The sequence below is a fragment of the Haemorhous mexicanus genome, chromosome 13 (assembly GCF_027477595.1).
Source record: "Haemorhous mexicanus isolate bHaeMex1 chromosome 13, bHaeMex1.pri, whole genome shotgun sequence".
In the NCBI taxonomy this organism is placed as follows: domain Eukaryota; kingdom Metazoa; phylum Chordata; class Aves; order Passeriformes; family Fringillidae; genus Haemorhous; species Haemorhous mexicanus.
Genome location: NC_082353.1, coordinates 13,158,349 through 13,178,183, shown reverse-complemented (window position 1 = coordinate 13,178,183; position 19,835 = coordinate 13,158,349). Strand labels below are relative to the sequence as shown.

Here is a 19,835-nt window from a genome sequence, read left to right as displayed (position 1 = left end):
TAAATTTCCTGTAGCTAGAGTAATGAGGACCCTGACACAGTCTAATCAGTTTTTTGGCCCTGCATTGTATGTGCACAGGGTTCTTGTTTACTCTGAAATAACAAGGCCTCCAGGGCAGAGAACAGTCACACACTGTCACCCTTTACAAATATGTTATACCCTATGAAGAGTAAAGCCTCTGTTAGTAAAAAGGTATAAAGTTCAGCCACAGCACCTTGTCTTTCATTTCTTGGTGTTATAGAACCAATTGCCTTCCATGTAGATCCTTGCCCTGGGCTTTGGAAACAGCTCCACCACAACAGTAAGTAGAGAAAAAAATCTGAGGCTTTCAGAAGAGAAAAACTGCTTATGTTTAGATCTAAACATTGTAGAAGAAAACTACTGTCTTCTTCTCAGTTTGTGTTCAAATGACTCTAGAATTGCCTAAACAAAATATTCAAATGGTCACTATTTCAAGTATTCGAATAAATATTTGTCCTTTCTTGTCTTTTGAATTCCTTTTGGTGCCTAAGCAAAACAACTTATGGTTCATTTTCACATTTATGATCCTATACTGTAAGAGCAAAAACACACCTTCAAATGCCACAAGCTTACTTTTTATTTTAGCTCACAGTTCACAGCCTTAACTAAAATGTTATGAGTGTATTATAAGTTTATCTCAAAATGCTTATTCTATGATCATTTTGTGGGTTGGCAAAATATATTTTAGAAAGGATTTAGGTGATTCTATCGGGCATAATTAGAAAATATGAATTTGTATTGATAAAGGTTGAATGCAGATAAAGCCAAATGAAAAATTCATTGCAGAGGTAAAATAGTTTCAGTTCATCTACACATAGCTATGTGTTAAAAGATATTCTTTCTACTTGCAAAATAACATATCCTTGTGAGCCTATGGATATGGCATATTGAATTCCTGAAGTTGCCTACCACTTTTTTCTCATGCAACAGTGACCTCTTTTCCCCATTCTGTGATGGCACTCACTTCTGTGACTGTGCAAAACAAGATGTTACCGAGAGTTATGTGGAAGAGGCAATATTTGGTGAATAAACAGGGGCTCTGAGGAAATCAATTAAATTGTGAGTCATGAGCAACAGACAAAGGTCAGCAGGACCTGCCCTCACTGTAATGGCTCACTGGGGAAGAGAAAGAGCAAAGCAGGTGGCCTGTGTGCCACAAGGGACTTGTGCATGTCACTACATGAACATCCACCACAATGCATACCAACATGGAAATGGAAGAGAACATAAGGAACAAACAGGGAGAAGGAATAAAAAAATTAAAGATTGGAAGAAATGCATGATACAACATGGGGATGAATAAGAGTGAAATGCAGAGTGAGGCTATGAAAAGAGAAGATGAACCTCACTGTGCACCTTCACACAGCAAGTCAGGTGCTGGGCACAGCACTACCAATACACATCACACACAGCAAAATCTTCTGTGTGCGCAGCTGAGAGCAGTGTAGTCACTGGCAGCTGGAGACCAGGACAGCCTAAGCAAGGAATTTGCCCAGCATCACCTACAAAAGGCTATTTTCTGGTCTATTTTCTACATTTCATGTTCTACCAAAAAAACCTATTGTTTACTTCTGTATCTGGTAAGGCCACAAAAAAATTAATTTTTTCCCCTGTTACCATCTTATAGAAGACTGCTTGTTCCATAGCAGACAAGAGCCACTATAGGCCAAGTGACTTGTGCTGCTTAATATAACCAGGCAAATAGAGACACAGGCTGGAGTCCTGCAGAGGAGGATCACTTACACAGTGATGTGTTCTTCAAAGGCCTTTCCCATGTCTGTGTGCTAGCACCAATGACACAGAAACTGCCCTTTAACCTTTCTGGTGGGTGATCTCTACTTTTCTCAGGGAAAAGTACCTACTTTGGTATTGTAGCAACCATTATCAGGCCAACAGAACTCAATTTGTCCTCATTAGCTCTGGTCACGTGGGAATCACTAACAGCCCTCTGTAAACAGACTGCTTAGGAAGGTATTTCTTGCTATAGTCCAACACCTCAGAGTAATATCATCTGAAACAGTATTGCTGTTATACATAGTACCTCCTTAAGGTGTGATACTGTCCAGTGGTACCTTGATTTGTTTCCAGGGGGTGTTTAGGAAAAGACCCTCCTGACTTACAGAGCAGAATACTATCCAGAGAAAAATGCCAAAACGCTACATAGTTTTCCATTGTTCATGGAACAACGATTCTGCATTTATGCCTATATTTGTCAGTGCAATATTATCACAATAGTCAAGCCTGACTGCTTACTATGTACAGCCACAGCTGCATGTAACCCTTGAAAAGTAGATAGGAATTCAAGCATTTTGTATTAGGTCACAAAAAAATGAAATCTGAAAAAAGATATTACTATCAAGAAACTTCTCCTTACGATAGTATGCAGCAGACATGGCTCTAACAAACTATCATCCAAGGCGTGGCAAAGTTACAATAACCAGGCAGGTACAAACCAAGCCAGAAAATCTGTCCACGGGCCAGCAGAGCCCACAGCTCAGCACAACCACAAAGGAGCATAAAGGGTGGGGTTTAAGGCCAGGCCAGAGCTTAAATGGAGCTCCAGCAGCCCTGGGCAGAGTGTGGGCAGAAGCCTCAGCTGAGGCTGGTCAAGGTCATGACGGCTGTTAGTGCATCAGGAGCCCTGACAACATTTTGGGACAAACACACACACATTGCTTACACCTGGCTGGAGTTAGTTAAAAGATACCTATATAAAAGGATAACAAAAAGTTTATTTGATTTTTTTTTCCCCCCCCTCCTGCATTTTATTGTATTACTTCATTGTTGTTTTCTTTTTTTTCAGCTAATTTCACCAACTCTATATCAAGGGCTTATTAAGATGCTTGGAAAAAAGCCACGTGTTTTATTTCAACTTTGTGGCACCTACTAATACCGTCTAAATCTCCCATAGCTATATTTTATTGTAAAAGGACTGTTTGTATAATATTTTTACTGTGATTTAGTCTGGGATGTGTACCTTTTCCCACATTTCCTCCTCCCCTTCTCTTCCCCCCCTCAATCTCTTAATCTTGGAACATTCCTACATATATCTTTAAACTTGAAACAGTAGGAAAGAATGGCACAGGCTTATCCCTGAAGGAATTCCTCAGCTATATTTGTGGTCTAAGCAATACAGACTATCAAAGAAGAAGTCAGAAAAAAGTGTCACATAGAAAAGAATCAGCAACAGATTTTCATTATGCTTTTTTTTTCAGTTGCCTCCTTCTGTTCTCACACAGGGAGAGTAGGTAAGGAATACAAAAGATAAAACTAGTTGGGACTATTTTTGAACTATTTCTTTCAGCTGTTTTTGTTTGCGTTATTACAAAGCCTTGGCAGAGAAGGAAAAATATTCTTAGAATAGCAGATTTCTTGCTTTGTCCTGCATCTGTTCCAAAACCATACAATGTATTTGAACAGCTGGCCTGTAACATGCAATGATCAAGCATGGCAATGACACACAATCTCAGTGCTCTTTGTAGAGGACTGAGGTTTCAAAGCTGAAATAAACCCTCAGATGTACACATCTTGGTCCTAGAGATACATTTTCAGATTTAAACCATGCTTTTTATTTTTCTTGAATTGAGCTTTCTATTGGCAATGAAGGACAAACAAGTACTCATTATATCAAAATAAAACGCTGGAACAGCTCTGCAGAAAAGAATTTCCTGGTGGTGTTGCTCGGATGAGAACCAGAGGAGCTTAATCTGGCTCTATGTCACTCCCATGCTGTACATAGCTTTAGAATCTTGAAATTATATTTTGGGTTTTTATAAAAATGTGTAAAGATGCTCAGAAAAAATAATCTTGTTGTGGATTCACACCTTCTATGCTTATCTGTGCTGTAATTTTGTATCCAGAGGTATAAGTGACTAAATTCTAAACTCCCCAGCTACACTCTTCGGGCAAACTATGTTGTTCTCCTATTTTTACCTGCCTGTCCACCTATAAAGAGGAGCTTGAATTTATGCCTACACTCTTCATAAAATCTATCTTTATACTTCGAGAAGAGGATGCCAAGATTATTTTTCTGTTGCAAATAACACCTTAAACTAAGATCTTAATTGATGTTTCTTGTAACTGCTACAACAAACAGTGTAAATTACTGTTATAGTAATGTTCAGAGATTTTTATGCTCATACTTGATGAGTTTTCTACAGCATCTACTCTCAAAAATGTATGTTAAAAAGGGTAAATTAAGTAGCTGGTGGAGAAAACTGATAATTATCACTGTTCACATTGCTATTAAAGGTTGCTGAAGCAACATTCTTACTAAACACTGATTTTTATTAATATAATTAGTGTAAGGCTTTACAGACTGCTTCACACATTTGTCTTCACACAGGTTCTCTTTCTACATCCATTCTTCCTTTTGCTCACGCATCAGCTTTTAAGCAGAACATATAAGTGGGATGGCTGACAGGAAAGCTAAAACGCCCACAAAGAGCAGAACGGTTATTTTCATCAGCTGAACAATTTGCAAAAGAAAAAAAAAATCCCAGACACAACAGTCAGAGCACTGACGCAGCAGCATGCTGGAGTATGAGCATCACTGCAGCTGCCATGCATCTTCCTAGAGCTGGGATTTTGGTTTCGCCCCGACCCCTTGCACCGGTCTGTGAGAACGCAGGGCTGCGGTAGGTTTTTCCTTCCCCGCCTTCTCCGGGCAGCACCATTGGACTGATAAGATGCAGCAAGGCACATGTGAAAAATAAAGCGAGGGGGGGAGAGGTCGGAGGGGAGGAGGAAAAAAATAAAAATAAAAATTAAAAAAAAAAAAAAAAAAAAAAAAAAAAAAAAAAAAAAGTGTTTTCTACAGGGCTCGGCCGGGCCGGGGCGGCCGCAGGGCGCAGCCCGAGCCCTTTAAGCTGCCCACCCTCGGTGCGGGCCGGCGGCAGCTGGAGGCTATTTATACCGGGGCGGCGGCGGGCGCTGGGTGTCCTGCGCGGGGCGGTCCCGGCGGCGGCGGGGCCCGGAGCGGAGGCTGCCATGGCCACGGCGCTGCCCCCCACGCCGGCCAGCGGGAGCCGCTCCGTCAGCCGCGCCGCCGAGTCCCCGCTGAGCCCGGCGCGGCTGAGCCGGCTGCAGGAGAAGGAGGATCTGCGGCAGCTCAATGACCGCCTGGCCGCCTATATTGAGCGGGTGCGGGCGCTGGAGGCCGACAAGTCGGTGCTGCAGCAGCGGCTGAGCGAGCACCAGGCGGGCAGCGACCGGGAGATGGGCTGCCTGCGGCTCCGCTACGAGACGGAGCTAGCCGACGCCCGCCGGGCGCTGGACGACATCGCCATCGAGCGGGCCACGCTGCAGGTGGAGCTGGGAAAGATTGGCGAGGAGCACCGGCAACTGCACGTCAGGTCGGTGCTCCGGCCCCGAGCAGGCCTCCCCGCCCGGGGACACCCCGGGGAGCCACCTCTTCGGGCTCCTGCAGGATGAGGGGAAGGGGATGCTTCCGGCAGGAGCTCGGGCGTTCTGGGAGGAGTGCGCGGTGATGTTTCACGTACAGGTCGTGCAGCGTGATAATCCCGAAGGTGTTGCGCTCTGGGGTTAGGAGAAGTCTGGATGCTTGTTCTGAAGGTGTGCTGGGGCGACTCTGCTGAGCACCTCCGATGCTCTGGGGTCACATCAGCAGCTGTCTGAGATGGACATGGGACTCCTGCAGAATGTGGGGTGCTGGGTGCCCTTCTGGGCTATGAATGCATAGCTGCATGGGTTTGGTACCACACTTGTGTTTACAAACACTGAAGATCATGGCAAGTACGTGGAAAGTTATGAAGCAGTGGAAGGAGTGTTTGTATGGAGTCAGAGTGCATCTTTTTTTGGGCTGTTTAGCTCAGGTTTTGCCCAAAGGGGAATACCAGATAGAAGATAGTTCTGAGAGCAGTATGGCTTACCTGGTCCAGGTTGGTTCTGCTCAGAAGTTTTCCTAGTTGCTTTTAAGTCTGAGATGAGCTGCCTGCTGTTTTAGCTTGACTTTCTTGTAAGCTGTGTGTCCTGAGGCTGGAATAATCATCTTGACTAAGCTCACCAAGCCTGAACAATGGCAATGTAAGTGCTGTCCCATCCTCCAGAAGGAGGAAGAGGTGTGTGAACAAGTGTCCAATCCCAACAAGCTTCCTCTATAGAAATAAACAGCCTGCTAGCATTGCTAGTTACTGTAATACCCTATTGTACTCCCATATCAGTTATAGACTTATAATAATTAGGATGTCCGCAGACTCCTCACATCTTGTTATATACCTGTATCAGAGCAAATTTAGGCACCACCTTCTTCTTTTAATGCCTAGAGGAAGTATTGCCTCCTCATAGACTCAGTAGGACTCAAGTAGCTGTTCTAGTTGGGAATACATGTTTTTACTGTAAGCTTCTGTTTTCAGCTGCGTAGTTGTTGGGCTTGTCTCTGTCATGCTGGGTTTTGGCTCACAGATCTGTTTCATAAATCTAACCAGCCACTTGAATGGACAGTGAGGAGAGGGGTGATGCCTGTTCTAAGACTTTTCTGCTGTTTGTGTTTGTATAACTCTGGCTTTGTTTGTAAAGCATTAGACTTGGCAGATATGCAGTTCTCTAGACTGTTGGGTTGGGTTTTTTCCTTTGCAGTAAACAGGTCTTAGAAAAGGGTAAATTTACAGCCCATGGGAAATGATAGATAGTACATATTGGTTTCTGAAGGGACTAGACTGAAGTCCTAATATTAATGTGTGTTGTATCTGGGCTGCCTAACTGCAAATGTCTCAGATGACTTGGAACAAACTTTGAGGGTATCGTGTCCTTAGATATATACACTCTTTAAATAACCTGCTGGCTGTTTAACTCTTATAGAATGAAATGTCACCAGATAATTTCCCAACAGCATTAACTATTGGCCCTTATTCACTGATTAAGAGACTCAAGGTTTTTGACAACAATAAACTGATTGCATTTGTTTTTTTTCTTTCTACCTAAACAATGGTGACTGGAAGCAGGCCAAAGATGTTTGGGGAGGAGGAATTGTAGATAAGTATATTGGTTGAATTCAGAGCCTCAGGAAGGTCAAAACAACTGCAGTAAATAGCAGAGAAAGACAAGACCAGTTCCTTTCTGCACCAGAGAGTGTGGATGTGCATTTTGCTGCTGAACAAACACAGTGTAGCAGCTGAGGTTGTAAGAATGAATTCTGTACCTGCTGCTGACATACTCCAGTCTTGACATACCGGAGTCTGTTTCAAACACACCTGAAATCTTCTGGTAAAATTATTTAAATTCTCCAGATCAAGCCTATGTGACATCCTGATTTACAAGGCATGTGATTTGCACTGCCTTAAAGTTTTTGCTTGTAAGTGATAGTCTGTAAGGCCACACTTAGCTCTGGAATGGTTGGTAATGGAATGTGGCAGAGTACTGTAACTGTCACTGCTTGCTGCATAGGGGTGTAAAGTGGTGTTCTGAACCCCAAACTTGGATTACAAGGGTAGTAAATGCTCTTGTCAAAATCAGACTTGTTAATTTGTTGCTCTTAAAGATGAAATGTCTCACTCCAGGGTTCTTTGAAAATAATATTTTTCAGGAAAGAATCCAGGAAATCTGAGCCTGGTTGTCAGATGCTTACATTGGAAAGTGAACTGTTAAAACAGATACTAATGGAATTTCTGTTTTGCACACTCTTTGATTGCAGAATGAAATTTATATTATTGTAGGATGAAACACTCAGTATTACATAGTGATATTGACATACTTAATATCATATGTAATACATTAAGGGGTAGTGGTAGCAGAGACACCAAAAGGGAAGGTGAATAATTAATACCTAGAAAAGAAAGAAACCTTAAACTACAGCATGTTATCTTGTTTTTCACTGTTAGTAGAGCTATGTTTCTCCTAGAGTCAGAGTAAGGCGTAAATAACTTCTAGCACAACACAGTGAACAAATGCCTCTGACGAGCAGGGCTAGAAAAGGCCTTGAGCAAGCACCTGATGTAGCCACATGGCCCAGGCCTGTGCTGGACCCAGCCATACCTGCATCTCTTCCAGCAGATTCTGTGTAACCCTTATTTTAAATTCCAGATAATGGAGATTCCAGAATATCCCCCCCAGGCAGTGTGCTTCAGTGGTGAACTGCCAGTTTCCTCTCCCTAGCATCTAACCCACATATTCCTCCCTGCAATTTAAGCCTGGAGCTTCCTGCCTTTTCTGCAATAGACATGGAAAACAGATTCCCTAACTCTGTGCAGCGGACCTTCATGTATTTAAAAACTGTTCTGTCTCTTGTCGCTATTCCCTTCTCTAGACTAAACAACCCTTAGTATTTTCCAATCTTTCCTTGCAGTTCAAGCTTTCCAAAGCTGATCAATCCTGCAGAATTACTTTGGACTCTTGCCAACTGGTCTCAGTTATCCACTGGAAAACTCATTGTATGAGTTGACACAACTTTGCCACTTGGCAGAACTGGTGTTGCCAAAATAAATTGAGGACTTCCTTTACTCTTTGTAATCTCAAATACCTGTTTTGAGCTGGGGACTGTGACACTGGATAGTGGGCAGGCAACTGGAAGGATTTTAAAAGTTGGAGCAGTCTGGGGAATGATGGCAGTGTTCTTCCCTGACAGGAGCTCGTTGTGGGCCCTTCTCTCACTTCACTGTGGTGCCGATGGCCACTGAAGAGTGTTTGCCATCCAGGTGGTACCTCCTCGGTATTGGTCTGGAGATGACATGGATATTTGATGATGGATATTTGCTCTGAAAGCAAAGTTCCCCTCAGCCTGTACCTGCTTTGCCCTGCGAGGGAGGGGAGGGAGTCACTCGCGGCGGTGGCTGAGGAGCTGCAGGAGGCAGATTCCCGGCGGGGCAGCTCCCCGGGCCGGCCGGTGGCCTCCGGGGGACAAAGCTCCCTGTGTGCTGCGGGGAGGAGGAGCGGCACCGCCGGCCGCCTCAGCCGCGCTCCGCCCCGTGAGGCACCCGCGCCGCCGGCCCCGAGCTGCCCTCACGGCCCGGCCTGGGCTGCCCGGCCGGGGGCGTGCGGGGCCCTGAGGCGCTCCCTGCGGGGCCGGGGCCGCCTCTGCTGCCGGGCTGTCCCCGAAGGATTGTCCGGCCCCGGTCGCTGAGCGTGCCCAGCTCTCACCCGTGCAGCCGGGGGCCTGTGCCGTCCCTTCCCTGTCCCGTTGGGAATGCCGTGGAAAATAACTGGCTTCCGCTTGGGCTTCGTTCTGAACGGGCTGGAAAATGGGTCAGGAATCTCTCCGGTATAACAAATGATGCTTGTCGGAGGGCCCTGTCTGGTTTGTTTTCTGCTCTCGCCATGAGCCTGACAAACCTCTCCTGTGTTTAACCACGGACCCCTCTGAAGGGAAACGCATTGAGGACAAATTCTCCCACGCTAGCTGCACTTAACAGTGTAAAACTTTCTCCTGTAGGAATTCCAAAAAGGAAAGTGATTTAAACGTGGCCCAGGCTCGTGTGAGAGACCTCGATGCCCAGCTAAATGCAAAGGAAGCTGATTTAGCAACAGCCCTGAACGAGAACCGGACTTTGGAGAACGAGCTCCGTGAATTAAAGGATCAAGTACTCAGTGTAAGGCTTGCTGATGGAATCTAAACTTTGCTTTTCCTCCTGCAGTTTTTGCTTCATTTTCCTCAATTAGTTATTGATGTTTAAAAGCAGAGAAGGTCTGGTAAGTATGACAGTGACAGGTAGACAAAAACCTTGCTGACAGCAAATGCTACTGATGGTGGTTTCCTTAAAACTTCCACCTGTTGTAGGTACCTTTAATTCTATGACCATAGGATGTAATGTTTCTTGTTCCAAAGACAAAGCAAGATGAAATGTTCTGCTATAGTCCCTGTAGCATTCTCTAACACATCAGGGAAGTGTATAATACTGAAAGTGTATATTAATTTGTCAACATAGGCTGTATTTGGAGGATTGTCAAAAAATTATATTAGTAGGAAGACGTTAGTAATAATTACAGTTTTAAAGGGGAGGAATATATATGGATAGTACAATTGATTCATCAGAAGTCTACTTTGAGGAGTCAAATTTAGCTGGTGGGATAAAGGGCTGTTCTATATTTGCCTTGAGGGAAATCTAGTCTACATAACAACTAAATAGGATTCTATCTGTTGCTGATATTTGGATCCCACTGACATAAGAACTTACACAGAGTAACCCACTTCACTCAACCAGTGTGTTTTGATTATTGGAGTAATTAAGTTGAATGACTTGTAACAACCTGGCTGCCTAGTTTGAAAAAATACCTCTTAATTTTGATAACCCTGTTGTCTACCTTTTCTAGCTGAATCTGTCACTGGAAGATACTAAAAAGCATCTCCACAGTGAAATGTTGAGGAGGGTGGACCTAGAAAACCATATGAAAACCTTGCAGGAAGAAATGACCTTCCAGAAGCGCCTTCATGAAGATGTATGTTTTAGCTTATTAACAAGGCATCTTTTTAGGTGTCCATGATCCTTGGATGCACTTAAAGCCCATCTTAACATTGCTTTTTTTCTCTAAAAAGGTAACTAGCAACCTGTAGCAGCCCATCACGTCATAACATCCACTTAAATAGGAAGGCTCAAGAAAGTATTTAACCTCGTGTTAACTGGGACAGTACCAAGAGGTATCTGGGATATGAGAAATTTCTTAGGCTGCTCTTCTAAAGAGAACTGAAATCCCAATATATTACTTTGTGTAGGTGATAGTGCATATATTAGTTACTATGAAATGATTCCAGATGTTTACTTGAAGCCTAAAGTAAGAGAAATAGTTAAATTTCCTTTAAACAACTTGTGTTCCCAACTTTCTTAGCACTTCTGAGAGGTGTCTGGTAACCTTTGTGAGAGAAGTCAGTACCTACAAATAAATGAATAATTGATACATGAATGTAAACCAGCTTCCTTCTTACTGGCAGGAATCTCAAAGTGTACAGTTTGATAAAGAATTCTAATTTTTCTAACTGCTATTACTTTATGAAAAAAACAAGAATAGATGAAGTTACAGTGCTTAAAAAACCTGAACTGTATATGCATGTGTTCTAAGTTAAAAAACCAAACAGAATCTATCTAGTTCAAAGAATTCATCTTGCAAATTAAATATTTAGTACATTTTAGTTTAAGCAATGTTGACAGTGAGATGGAAAAACAATAGTGAGGCAGCAAGGTGGATGTGCCAGTCTTAATGGATGAATAAGATATGCATAAAGAGGAATTACTGTGTAGTCAATGATAAATCTGCTTCAACAGGGATGGATTTGTGAAGCTGCTACACTAAATCCAGTTTCAAACTGCATTGGCTTGTTTATTCTCTGAGAAATTTCTTCTAGGAGCTCAAGGAGGCAAAAAGAGTCCATGAGAGCAGGATAGCAGAAGTAGAATCTGGCCATCAAAGAGAATTTGAGAGCAAGCTCTCAGATGCTCTGCAGGGGCTCAGAAAACAGCATGAAGAACAAATTCAGGGCTACAAAGAGGAGATGGAACGAACATTCAGTGCAAAGGTGAGTTTGGAAAAGATGACACTAAAACAAAACTGAAGTTCTCTGCACCTTGACATAATTAAGGTCGCACGGGCAAAGACAGCTGATAGATGGAGCCCCCCCTGCATCACTGCATAGCTTCTTGGCCTAGGTTGTTATTAAATTTCAAAGCAGCATCAAATTTGACAGCAGGACTTCTGCAATCATTTGATCCCAAACAAAACTGGTTCAGGCATAAATACAGGCAGGGATTAGAAGTTGATAATATTTCAGACTTTTGACAGATTCAGGACCAAGGTGTGTTATGTTTGTATTAAGCAATTTCAGTCTTAAATAAAATCTAACTTTTCCTACACACCAACTTGCATGCCAACTTGGAGAATTCCTTTGGATGCCTGTGTTTCTGTTTCCACTGAAAATTCTCTAAGTGCCTCTTGAAGGAGCACTTTATCCTTTCTTGGGATATCCAAACATTGAGGTATTTGTAGAGCAATTCAATGCTGATTGTAAAGATGCAGGAACTCTTTAATAATAGACCTTTTGGGGAAGAGTGATAATAGTTTGATCTGTACACCCAATATCCTGCAGATCTAGGCTTTGACAAGCAGCTTCTAAACATATTCTCCATTGGTCTTCTGGAGAATCAATTTACTTAATATCCATACAAAGTCCTCATACATTACTAACTGAAATATCCTAATCCAGAAATTTTCATTACCTCATCATTGCTGACTTTTTCTGACATAAATGTCAAACTTGTGTAAACCTCCATGGAAAGCAATACAGAACTTTCTGACCTGGACTTTATGGGTATTTGCACACTTCAGAAAAAGATAACTATTTCCAGGTGTAACAGGTGAAAATTATTTGTGTTCCTTCCTTGTTTATAATACATGGTAATGTGCAATTCAGGACTAACAGTGACTTATCTGCAGGTGGAGAATGCCCAGATAACTGCAGCAAAGAACAGTGAGTTTGCTAATGCTGCTCGGGAGGAGCTGATGGAAACACAGAAGAGAGTTGATATTCTGACTTCTCAAGTTAATCAATATCAAAGCCAGGTTCTGTCTTTATTTGTATAACCTTATAATTATTTTAATTTACTCTCAGTTTAAAATACTGGCCTCTAATCTTCACTTACAGCTTGATTCCCCCCCCCCCCCCCCCCCCTTAATTTTAGAATGTTGCTTTGGAGAGCAGAATAAAGGAGCTACAGAATTTGCTGGATTACGATCGTGATCTCCATCGAAGGCGTATGGCTGAAAAGGAGGAAGAAATGGAACAAGCTCAGAAGCGGGCACAAGTACAGCTGGAAGAGTATGAGCACCTCTTAGATGTGAAACTGGCTCTAGACTTGGAAATAAATGCGTACAGAAAGATGTTGGAAGGAGAGGAACAGAGGTAGGCTATGACAAAATCTTCATTAGGAGAACTCGCTTCATTCAAGACCTCTACACTAACTCTTTATCCTCCAGAATGTGGGGGGACAAGAAACAAATATTAATCAGGTCATTAATATAGCAATTCAGTTACTGAAGCATCATCTTCTGTAAATGGCATTTATATCCCACATCTACCACAAGGTATAGTAAGATGAAGTAACGTCATAAATCCAGCTGATAAAATTCAAAGGTCCATTAAACATTCCTCAACTCTCTCAAAGTTTTGCGCTACATCTTAGACATAAAGAGCGTTCCATGAATGAAGCTGGGAGCTTGAATCAGCTCCTGTCTATGCAGACATGGTATCTTGCATGTATGGTGAGAACATGAACTCTCAGTACTCTCAATACATGCTAGGAAGGGTCAAAAACTTAAAATTACTTTCACTAAAGGTTGTGTCTGTTGAGACTTTAAAGGAATATTTAGTGCAGTTTTAAGTCTTCTCTTATCAATATAAGCCTGCTCTGGACTCTGTTTAGTTTGGAAGACAGCCCCAAACCACTTAGCTACTCTTGCCAATAAAAGTAAAATTTTGTATTCAAGACTCCATGGAAAGCTTGGATATAGGAAGCTGTTAGGCTTGGATGAAGTGGGAGGGTAGGCATGAGAAGAAGCAAAGCACATCAGATACTCAGGTGAATATTATCGGACTCTCTTCTAGGCTAAAGCTGTCACCCAGTCCATCTTCACACAGCACAGCAACTCAAGCAGCAAGTCAGGGGCGACGATACCTACATGGGAAGAAAAGGAAAATCAAGGAAACCAAAAAGAAGGAGCATACTGCTGCACTTAAGACTATTCAGCATGTTTCAGCTACTGGAAATATATCTATTGAAGAGATTGATGCAGATGGGAAATTTGTCAGGCTTAAAAACCACTCTGATGAGGTACTTCCATTTTCAAGTGTACATTGCAATGTGTGACTGCTCAGGGATGGCTTTGGCTTAGTGACAGACTAGACTGACCTTTTGGTACTGCAGGTGCTCTGTTCCCAGGGCTGTCTGCTTTTGGGTAGAGGTGCAGGGCCTTCTATTATGCAGAAATTGAACACCTTCAGCTGTTTGTCATCAGATTCAGGCTAGCACTACCGGGAGTACTACTCACTTTTGATGAACTAAATAGGTACTCTAGTAAATTGGATAAAGATCGCTTCACAATAATTGAAAATATTTAAAACACCTAAAAGGTTGAAGAGAGTTGGTGATATATAATCTATGTAGAGGGTTTATATGGCCAATTAGGTAATTCTTCCACTATTTTAGTTTGAAAATTCAGAACTATTAGAGTTCATCATCAGGATTTCAAACATATGGCATGTAGTTCAGCCATTTCAGCCTGACATACAGAATGGCAAATGAAGTATTAAGGTGTTTGTATATATATATAGTTGGTGTATATATATATGTATAGTTGGACATGGCAAACTTCATTTATCAGAATCTCCCTGATAAAGAGTATCATGACCCTCCCATTAATGGAAGGTAAGAATAGGTGTGGCTTAACTTGATGAAAATTTATCCTAAGGTACAGGGAGGCTTTAATTGAAATGTGGCTGCTTCCTCAAAATTGTTAGATAGTTGTATGCTACATGAGTCTGGAAAGAACCTTGTGTTTCAATTATCTGGTGTTGGTCTCTAATGCTGAGAGAAATTTCTTGTCCCACAGGATCAATCTCTACATGGCTGGGTGTTGAGACGACGTATTGGAAGTGTGGCAGATGTTAATTACAAGTTTCCTTCAAGTTTCACTCTTCAGGCAGGCCAAGAAGTTACAGTAGGTATTGGGTTTGTAAAACTTCCTCAGAGCTCTGTTATGTTAGATGTCAGTAGAGATTCCTGTAATATGGAAAACTAAACAGATAGTCCAAAAGTCTGAAGAACAAAAGCTCTTATTTTCTGTGTTGATAGACAGGGGGAAAAGCCTTGGAGCAACTTGATCTGAAATGCTAATTACATTGCCTTTAAAGCTTGGACTGAACTTGGATCATCCCAGACTGGAGTGTGCTCTAATTGTAAACAGAATCATTGTATTCTAGGGCTTTTTTAGGTTTTCCCATACTCCTGTGACTTGATAAAAGTTGTGTGGAGACTCAGACTCTTGTTAAAATCTTTAGCCTACTCCAGGTCAGCAATGCTGAGGTCATGATCTGTAGTACTAAGAGAAATACTAGCTCTAAAATCATACTCTAAGTACTCGTGTATGGTGATCAAAGACCTGAACCAAACTGTGGAGGAGTTTGGTCAACAGATCAGCGAGTGACTCCAGGTGAGAGGCTCTTGCACACACAAGTTGCTGCCCTGAGCATGTCTGTGACTATGGCTTGGCTCTGTGACTCAAATGTTCTATGTGGCCAAGCAGGGCTACCTCTACACTGGACAGAAGCTGTTAACAGCCTTTTCTGCACTGTTTTACAATCTTCAGCTAGAAAGACTTTACAACCATTCTTGGTAGTCCTGAAAAGAACTAACTTGCCAGGGATTACAGTGGCTTAGTTTCTCCTACTGGATGTCTGTGGTATTAAAATACTTAATAATTATATTTGTTTGACTGAATTGTAATCTAACTAGAGAAGAAGATTCTTCAGAAGCTCACTGTAAATCTGTTGCAGATCTGGGGTGCAGCTGCTGGTGTTAGCCCAGGTCCTAGTGATCTGGTCTGGAGGTCTCAGAAATCTTGGGGAACTGGAGATAATATTGGTGTTACACTCATCACAGATGATGGTGAGGTAAGTGAAATAATAAAATGCTTCTACTGTCCTGATGGTAAATTTGTTTGTGCTTAATTCCTGTGGGGTCTTGGTGGCAATTCAATTGTATTCTAGGAACTCGCAGAGAGGAAGATAATGCTTGTACCCAGAGAAGAAGAAAGTGAGCAAGATGATGATTATGAAGAAATAACTGGAAGTGAAGCAGAGTTTGCATCTCAGGTAAGCTGCCTGAAGTTTAAATACATGCTGTCAGCAGAGTCATTCAATGGCCATTTCTTTGCCTTACTAAATGAAAATACTTCTCCAAGTACTCTACATATCCCACAACAGTTAATGTTTTTCTTGATGTCAGACCAAAAGAAGAAGAAAAAAGAAATGTTGTTTGGTTTCATGATAGTGGTTCCTGTGAGCATCCTTAAGCAGGTGAGATGGTGAGAATCATGCTTGTCACCTCATAGAAAACTTGCTTCATCAGTAGTGCTGCAGTCTCTTGTCCCACATAGGATGTAGCTTGCATGGCTTTGCATCAGAAATGCAACTGAAGTTTTGCTTATTCTCCGAGTATGATCAAACAGTAGCATTAATTGTTTGCTATCTTATTACTGACACACTGAAAAGTCAATGTCGATATCATCTGCATATCTGACTGTGAATTAAAGCTGTTATCCCAAGAACAGAATGCAAACACTAACTACTTCTGTGGGATGAAGTGATTTGACACTCCAGTGTCCCTAAATTGCTTTTAAGACAATTTCAGTATGAACTTAAGGTCAATATACTTAAAACTTTTGGCTACCAACTTGCATGGTGTAATATCCTTTGTAAGACTATCCAGCCCCCTCAAATGCCTTTTGACTGACCATAATGCAAGTCTGAACTTATAGATTTTGGATGCTCATACTGTTCTTTGATATACTTTGAGCTATCTTTAATTGCTGAAATGGTCTAAACCAACTAATATGAGGGCTTTAAGTTGGTCCTAATCAAATAATTATGGACTGTACTTGATTCAAGTTGGTTTGTGTCTTGACCTGAAACAGTACTATGGTACAAACTCCAGAGCCTGAGAGCAAGGGGATGCTTAGCTAAAAACTCTCTCCTTCCTGCTGACAAATGTTCAGCTACTGCAGCTCTTCCTGAAACTGATCCTACACAGTTACAAGGAGGGTCACTCTTACTGCACTAGGTTAAAGCTCCCACTGCCATTTCCTAGATATTTTCATAATGTATCTGTCTGAAAACTAACTTAAAACTACTTTAGTACTGTCTTTCTGAAAAAAATATAACTTAACAAGCAGTTACTGCCTGCTGGTTTTTTATTTTGGTTTTTTTTGTCCTTTCAAACAGAAAATCTGAGTAAATATCTGTTACTACAATACCATGTGGCTTAAAGGGTGTTTGTTAGTCTCCTGACTTGCATGCACGTTCTTGTAATATTTTCAGTCTCCCTGAAGGATGGTGAGACCCCATTAAATAGGCTATTGAGGAGGTCTATAACGCTGTTCTGCCTTTTGGGCTCTTAGTGATACAAGCTTCTTTTCATACTCTGAGTGGGGCCTCTCCTCAATGATGGCTTCTTCTTATTTTAAAAGGCATTTTTTGAATTTACTTATATGACTTGTTTAATAATCAGGAAAGCAAAAGTAACTTTTTTCTTTACACTTCTAATCTGTTTTATCAGCAACTTCACAATTCAGTTGTGTGCCATTTATGGTAAGAATCAATTCTAATACTTCCAATCAAATTTTAATGTCATTCCTGTTTGCTGAATTCCTGTCAAAAGTTTGATATTAGTACCTGTATGCTGCTTCTGCCTGGTAGTACTGAAATGGCTGCTTAGTAAACAGAAATTAACTTCTTGTGTGCAGTAAAATAATGGGAAGAATGCATGCTGTGCTTTAAAGGAAGGCAGTGTTTCCATGTTTTGCTTCTGCGTTTAACCATCCTACGAGGGCAGCACGTATCTGCATGCCACTTAGGTTCTGCTGCTTGGGAAGAGAGGAAGTGATGGGCAGTTGGACAGCCTTCTATTTAGGAAGGCACAGGCTCATGTATTGCATGGACTTAAAGACTTGTGTAGTACAGTTCCTGTACTGCCTCTTGAAAATCCAGTTTGCTTTATTAATAAGTAACTAAATCTACAAAGTGCTAAAACCCTACCTGCCTATATGAGGATCAAGTAGGTAACCAGCAAGAAATATTAAGTTTGTACACATGCTAATTAGCCTAATGTTTTCATGTTTTCTCTCTGCAGCAAAATGAAGATCCCAGCTGTTCAGTCATGTAATGTGGACAATAATCTGAAAACACATCTCAGTCCCAGGTGACACAGACTGTATGTGTATTGATATCTTCTGTCATATCTGGAATTTGGAACTCACATACTCCATCTGATGTCTTTGTGAGAAGCATTGTCCATAACATGATGGAACCTCCTGCCTTCTGATACTGGACCCTGGCCTTGGATTCACTGATACAAAGAGCAGTAGAGTACAAGCTCCATGTGAAGTTGTTTATACTTTTACACAAGGATCTGGTTTCTGTGACCTGCTGAAACAGAGAAGGGTATAGAGTTTACAAAGCTTCTAAACATGTGCCCTAGAAGGATGTTAAATACTTGACAATGTACATGAGGCTGCCTCAGCTTTCTCAATATTCTGACATGGAGTTCTCCAAAGGTAATTAATTTCTCTTTCCAGCCTGAGTGGGAAACATGGGACCAATCACACCCTTGCACCTTGAGCAAGTCTGAAGTAAAACACTGTCCTGAAGAGTGATGAGTGGTCTGAAATGTTTCCTGCTCAGATCCTGATGCAGAGATACATAAAACTGGTCTGGATCACTTCCTAGAGCGAAATACTTAAGCATTAAAAGCAAGTTGTCAAAAATATTCCTGCCTGTTATTAAATGTACTGTTTCTGTAGTCTAGCACCTGAAGTCCCTGTTTCAGTATTGTATATTCCTAGGTACAGTGTATCACAGCAGTGCTGTGCCAGCCTTAACTTAGACAAATGTATCCTGAAAATGTGAAAAAGCATCTCATTCTGACAGAGCAAGTACTGTGACCTGTGCTGCTGGCACTGTTTGGTCCCAACAGCTTTTGAAGGAGCTAGAGAGAAATATATGCTAAGTCAAAAATCAAAGCTAGAAAGCCCCAACTGTAGTGAAAAACACATCAAACTCACTGCTCTTGGAGCCCATGCAGACTGTAGCTGTGTGTGTCTATGGGACAGCTGGGGGAAAACTGGTTACTGCTCCCTGTCATTCTGGTAGCTCTGTGCTCCATGGCATGCTGTCCTGTAACCCTCAGAAGGGGACAGTCAGCACTGGGGGCACTGCTGTCACTCTATCTCTCCTCCAGACTGCTCCCCTGCTGGCCCCAGGGGAAAGGAAGGGCTTTGAGCCACATGAAGTAAACTTCCACCTGAGAGCAGGAGGGGAAGGGAGCAGCTGAGCCTGCAGATTTCTCTCCATGCTGGAGTAGTGTTTTGACTGTCTTTTACCTTGCCAAAGTGTTCAGTTCCAAATTCAAGACTGGCTTTGTGTGAGGATGCAGGTGCTAAGATGAGGTTTTCCTATGCTAGCTTAAACTCTTATATTATTTAAAAATTCTAATTTTGAGACATCAAGAGTTAGATGCTGGTTTAAGACTTGGATTTTAGCAGATCCAAATTCTTGTTCCATCTCAGACAATAGAAATAGCTGCTGCTCTAACTTTGCTGTATTTATCTTTATTTCTTAAAACTTTTTTAACTATTAAAGATATTTTTCATGTATATAAAAGCAATCTTGGATTTAAATATTTGCAGATTAAATAATAAAGGTCTATCTGTTCAATGATTTCTGTTGAGTGGTTCAAAAGACTGAAGTAATAAGCCTGGTGATTTTAGGGACTGCAGAGAGCAGAAACCTTCAGCAATGCACTCTGCTCTCCTGTTTATCACTTACTTCAACTAGAGCTAAACTGCTAATGAGCTTAAGAGAAATCGTCAGTAGACAACTTCCCTGTAAAGAATCCAGCTCTCTTCTCATGAATTTGTCTTTTATGGAGAGCAACTGGCAAAAGACTAATCTTCCTCCAGGGCTGCTCAGTTTCTTTGGTCACTACTACATTACTAAGCAAAGCAGGAGCTGGTAAACAAAACAAAACCAAAGTGATTCTATCTGCATTTGGATAAGTACTACTGCTGCCAGATTTCATCCTTAATTTTGAGGCTTTTCTGTT

General features: G+C 41.7%; 1 protein-coding gene across 6 annotated transcripts; it reads left to right on the top strand.

Moving 5' to 3' along the window:
• Window positions 1–4,974: 4,974 nt before the first annotated feature.
• Window positions 4,975–19,447, top strand: LOC132333410 (lamin-L(III)-like). 6 transcript variants are annotated; one of them, XR_009488154.1, is made up of 13 exons: window positions 4,975–5,375; window positions 9,407–9,563; window positions 10,285–10,410; window positions 11,312–11,482; window positions 12,397–12,522; window positions 12,642–12,862; window positions 13,565–13,790; window positions 14,569–14,676; window positions 15,512–15,628; window positions 15,725–15,829; window positions 15,963–16,033; window positions 17,292–17,323; window positions 17,865–19,447. XR_009488154.1 is itself a non-coding variant. In XM_059858474.1 (12 exons), exons 1-12 carry the CDS (start codon window positions 5,011–5,013, stop codon window positions 17,935–17,937), a joined length of 1,827 nt encoding a protein of 608 aa, XP_059714457.1. In that variant the 5' UTR covers window positions 4,975–5,010; the 3' UTR covers window positions 17,938–19,447. The 6 variants fall into 6 exon arrangements, 5 of the variants coding, with proteins under 5 accessions (XP_059714457.1, XP_059714458.1, XP_059714459.1 ...); XM_059858474.1 differs by lacking the exon at window positions 15,963–16,033; XM_059858475.1 differs by lacking the exon at window positions 17,292–17,323.
• The last annotated feature ends 388 nt before the right edge of the window (window positions 19,448–19,835 follow it).

Bases quoted from the DNA above. Each gene is read 5' to 3' on its own strand.
- LOC132333410 (XM_059858474.1), top strand. From the start codon at position 5,011: ATGGCCACGGCGCTGCCCCCCACGCCGGCCAGCGGGAGCCGCTCCGTC. The intron at 10,411-11,311 runs GTATGTTTTAGC...AATTTCTTCTAG, and splicing joins AGAAGCGCCTTCATGAAGAT to GAGCTCAAGGAGGCAAAAAG. The intron at 15,830-17,291 runs GTAAGCTGCCTG...CTGTTTTATCAG, and splicing joins AAGCAGAGTTTGCATCTCAG to CAACTTCACAATTCAGTTGT.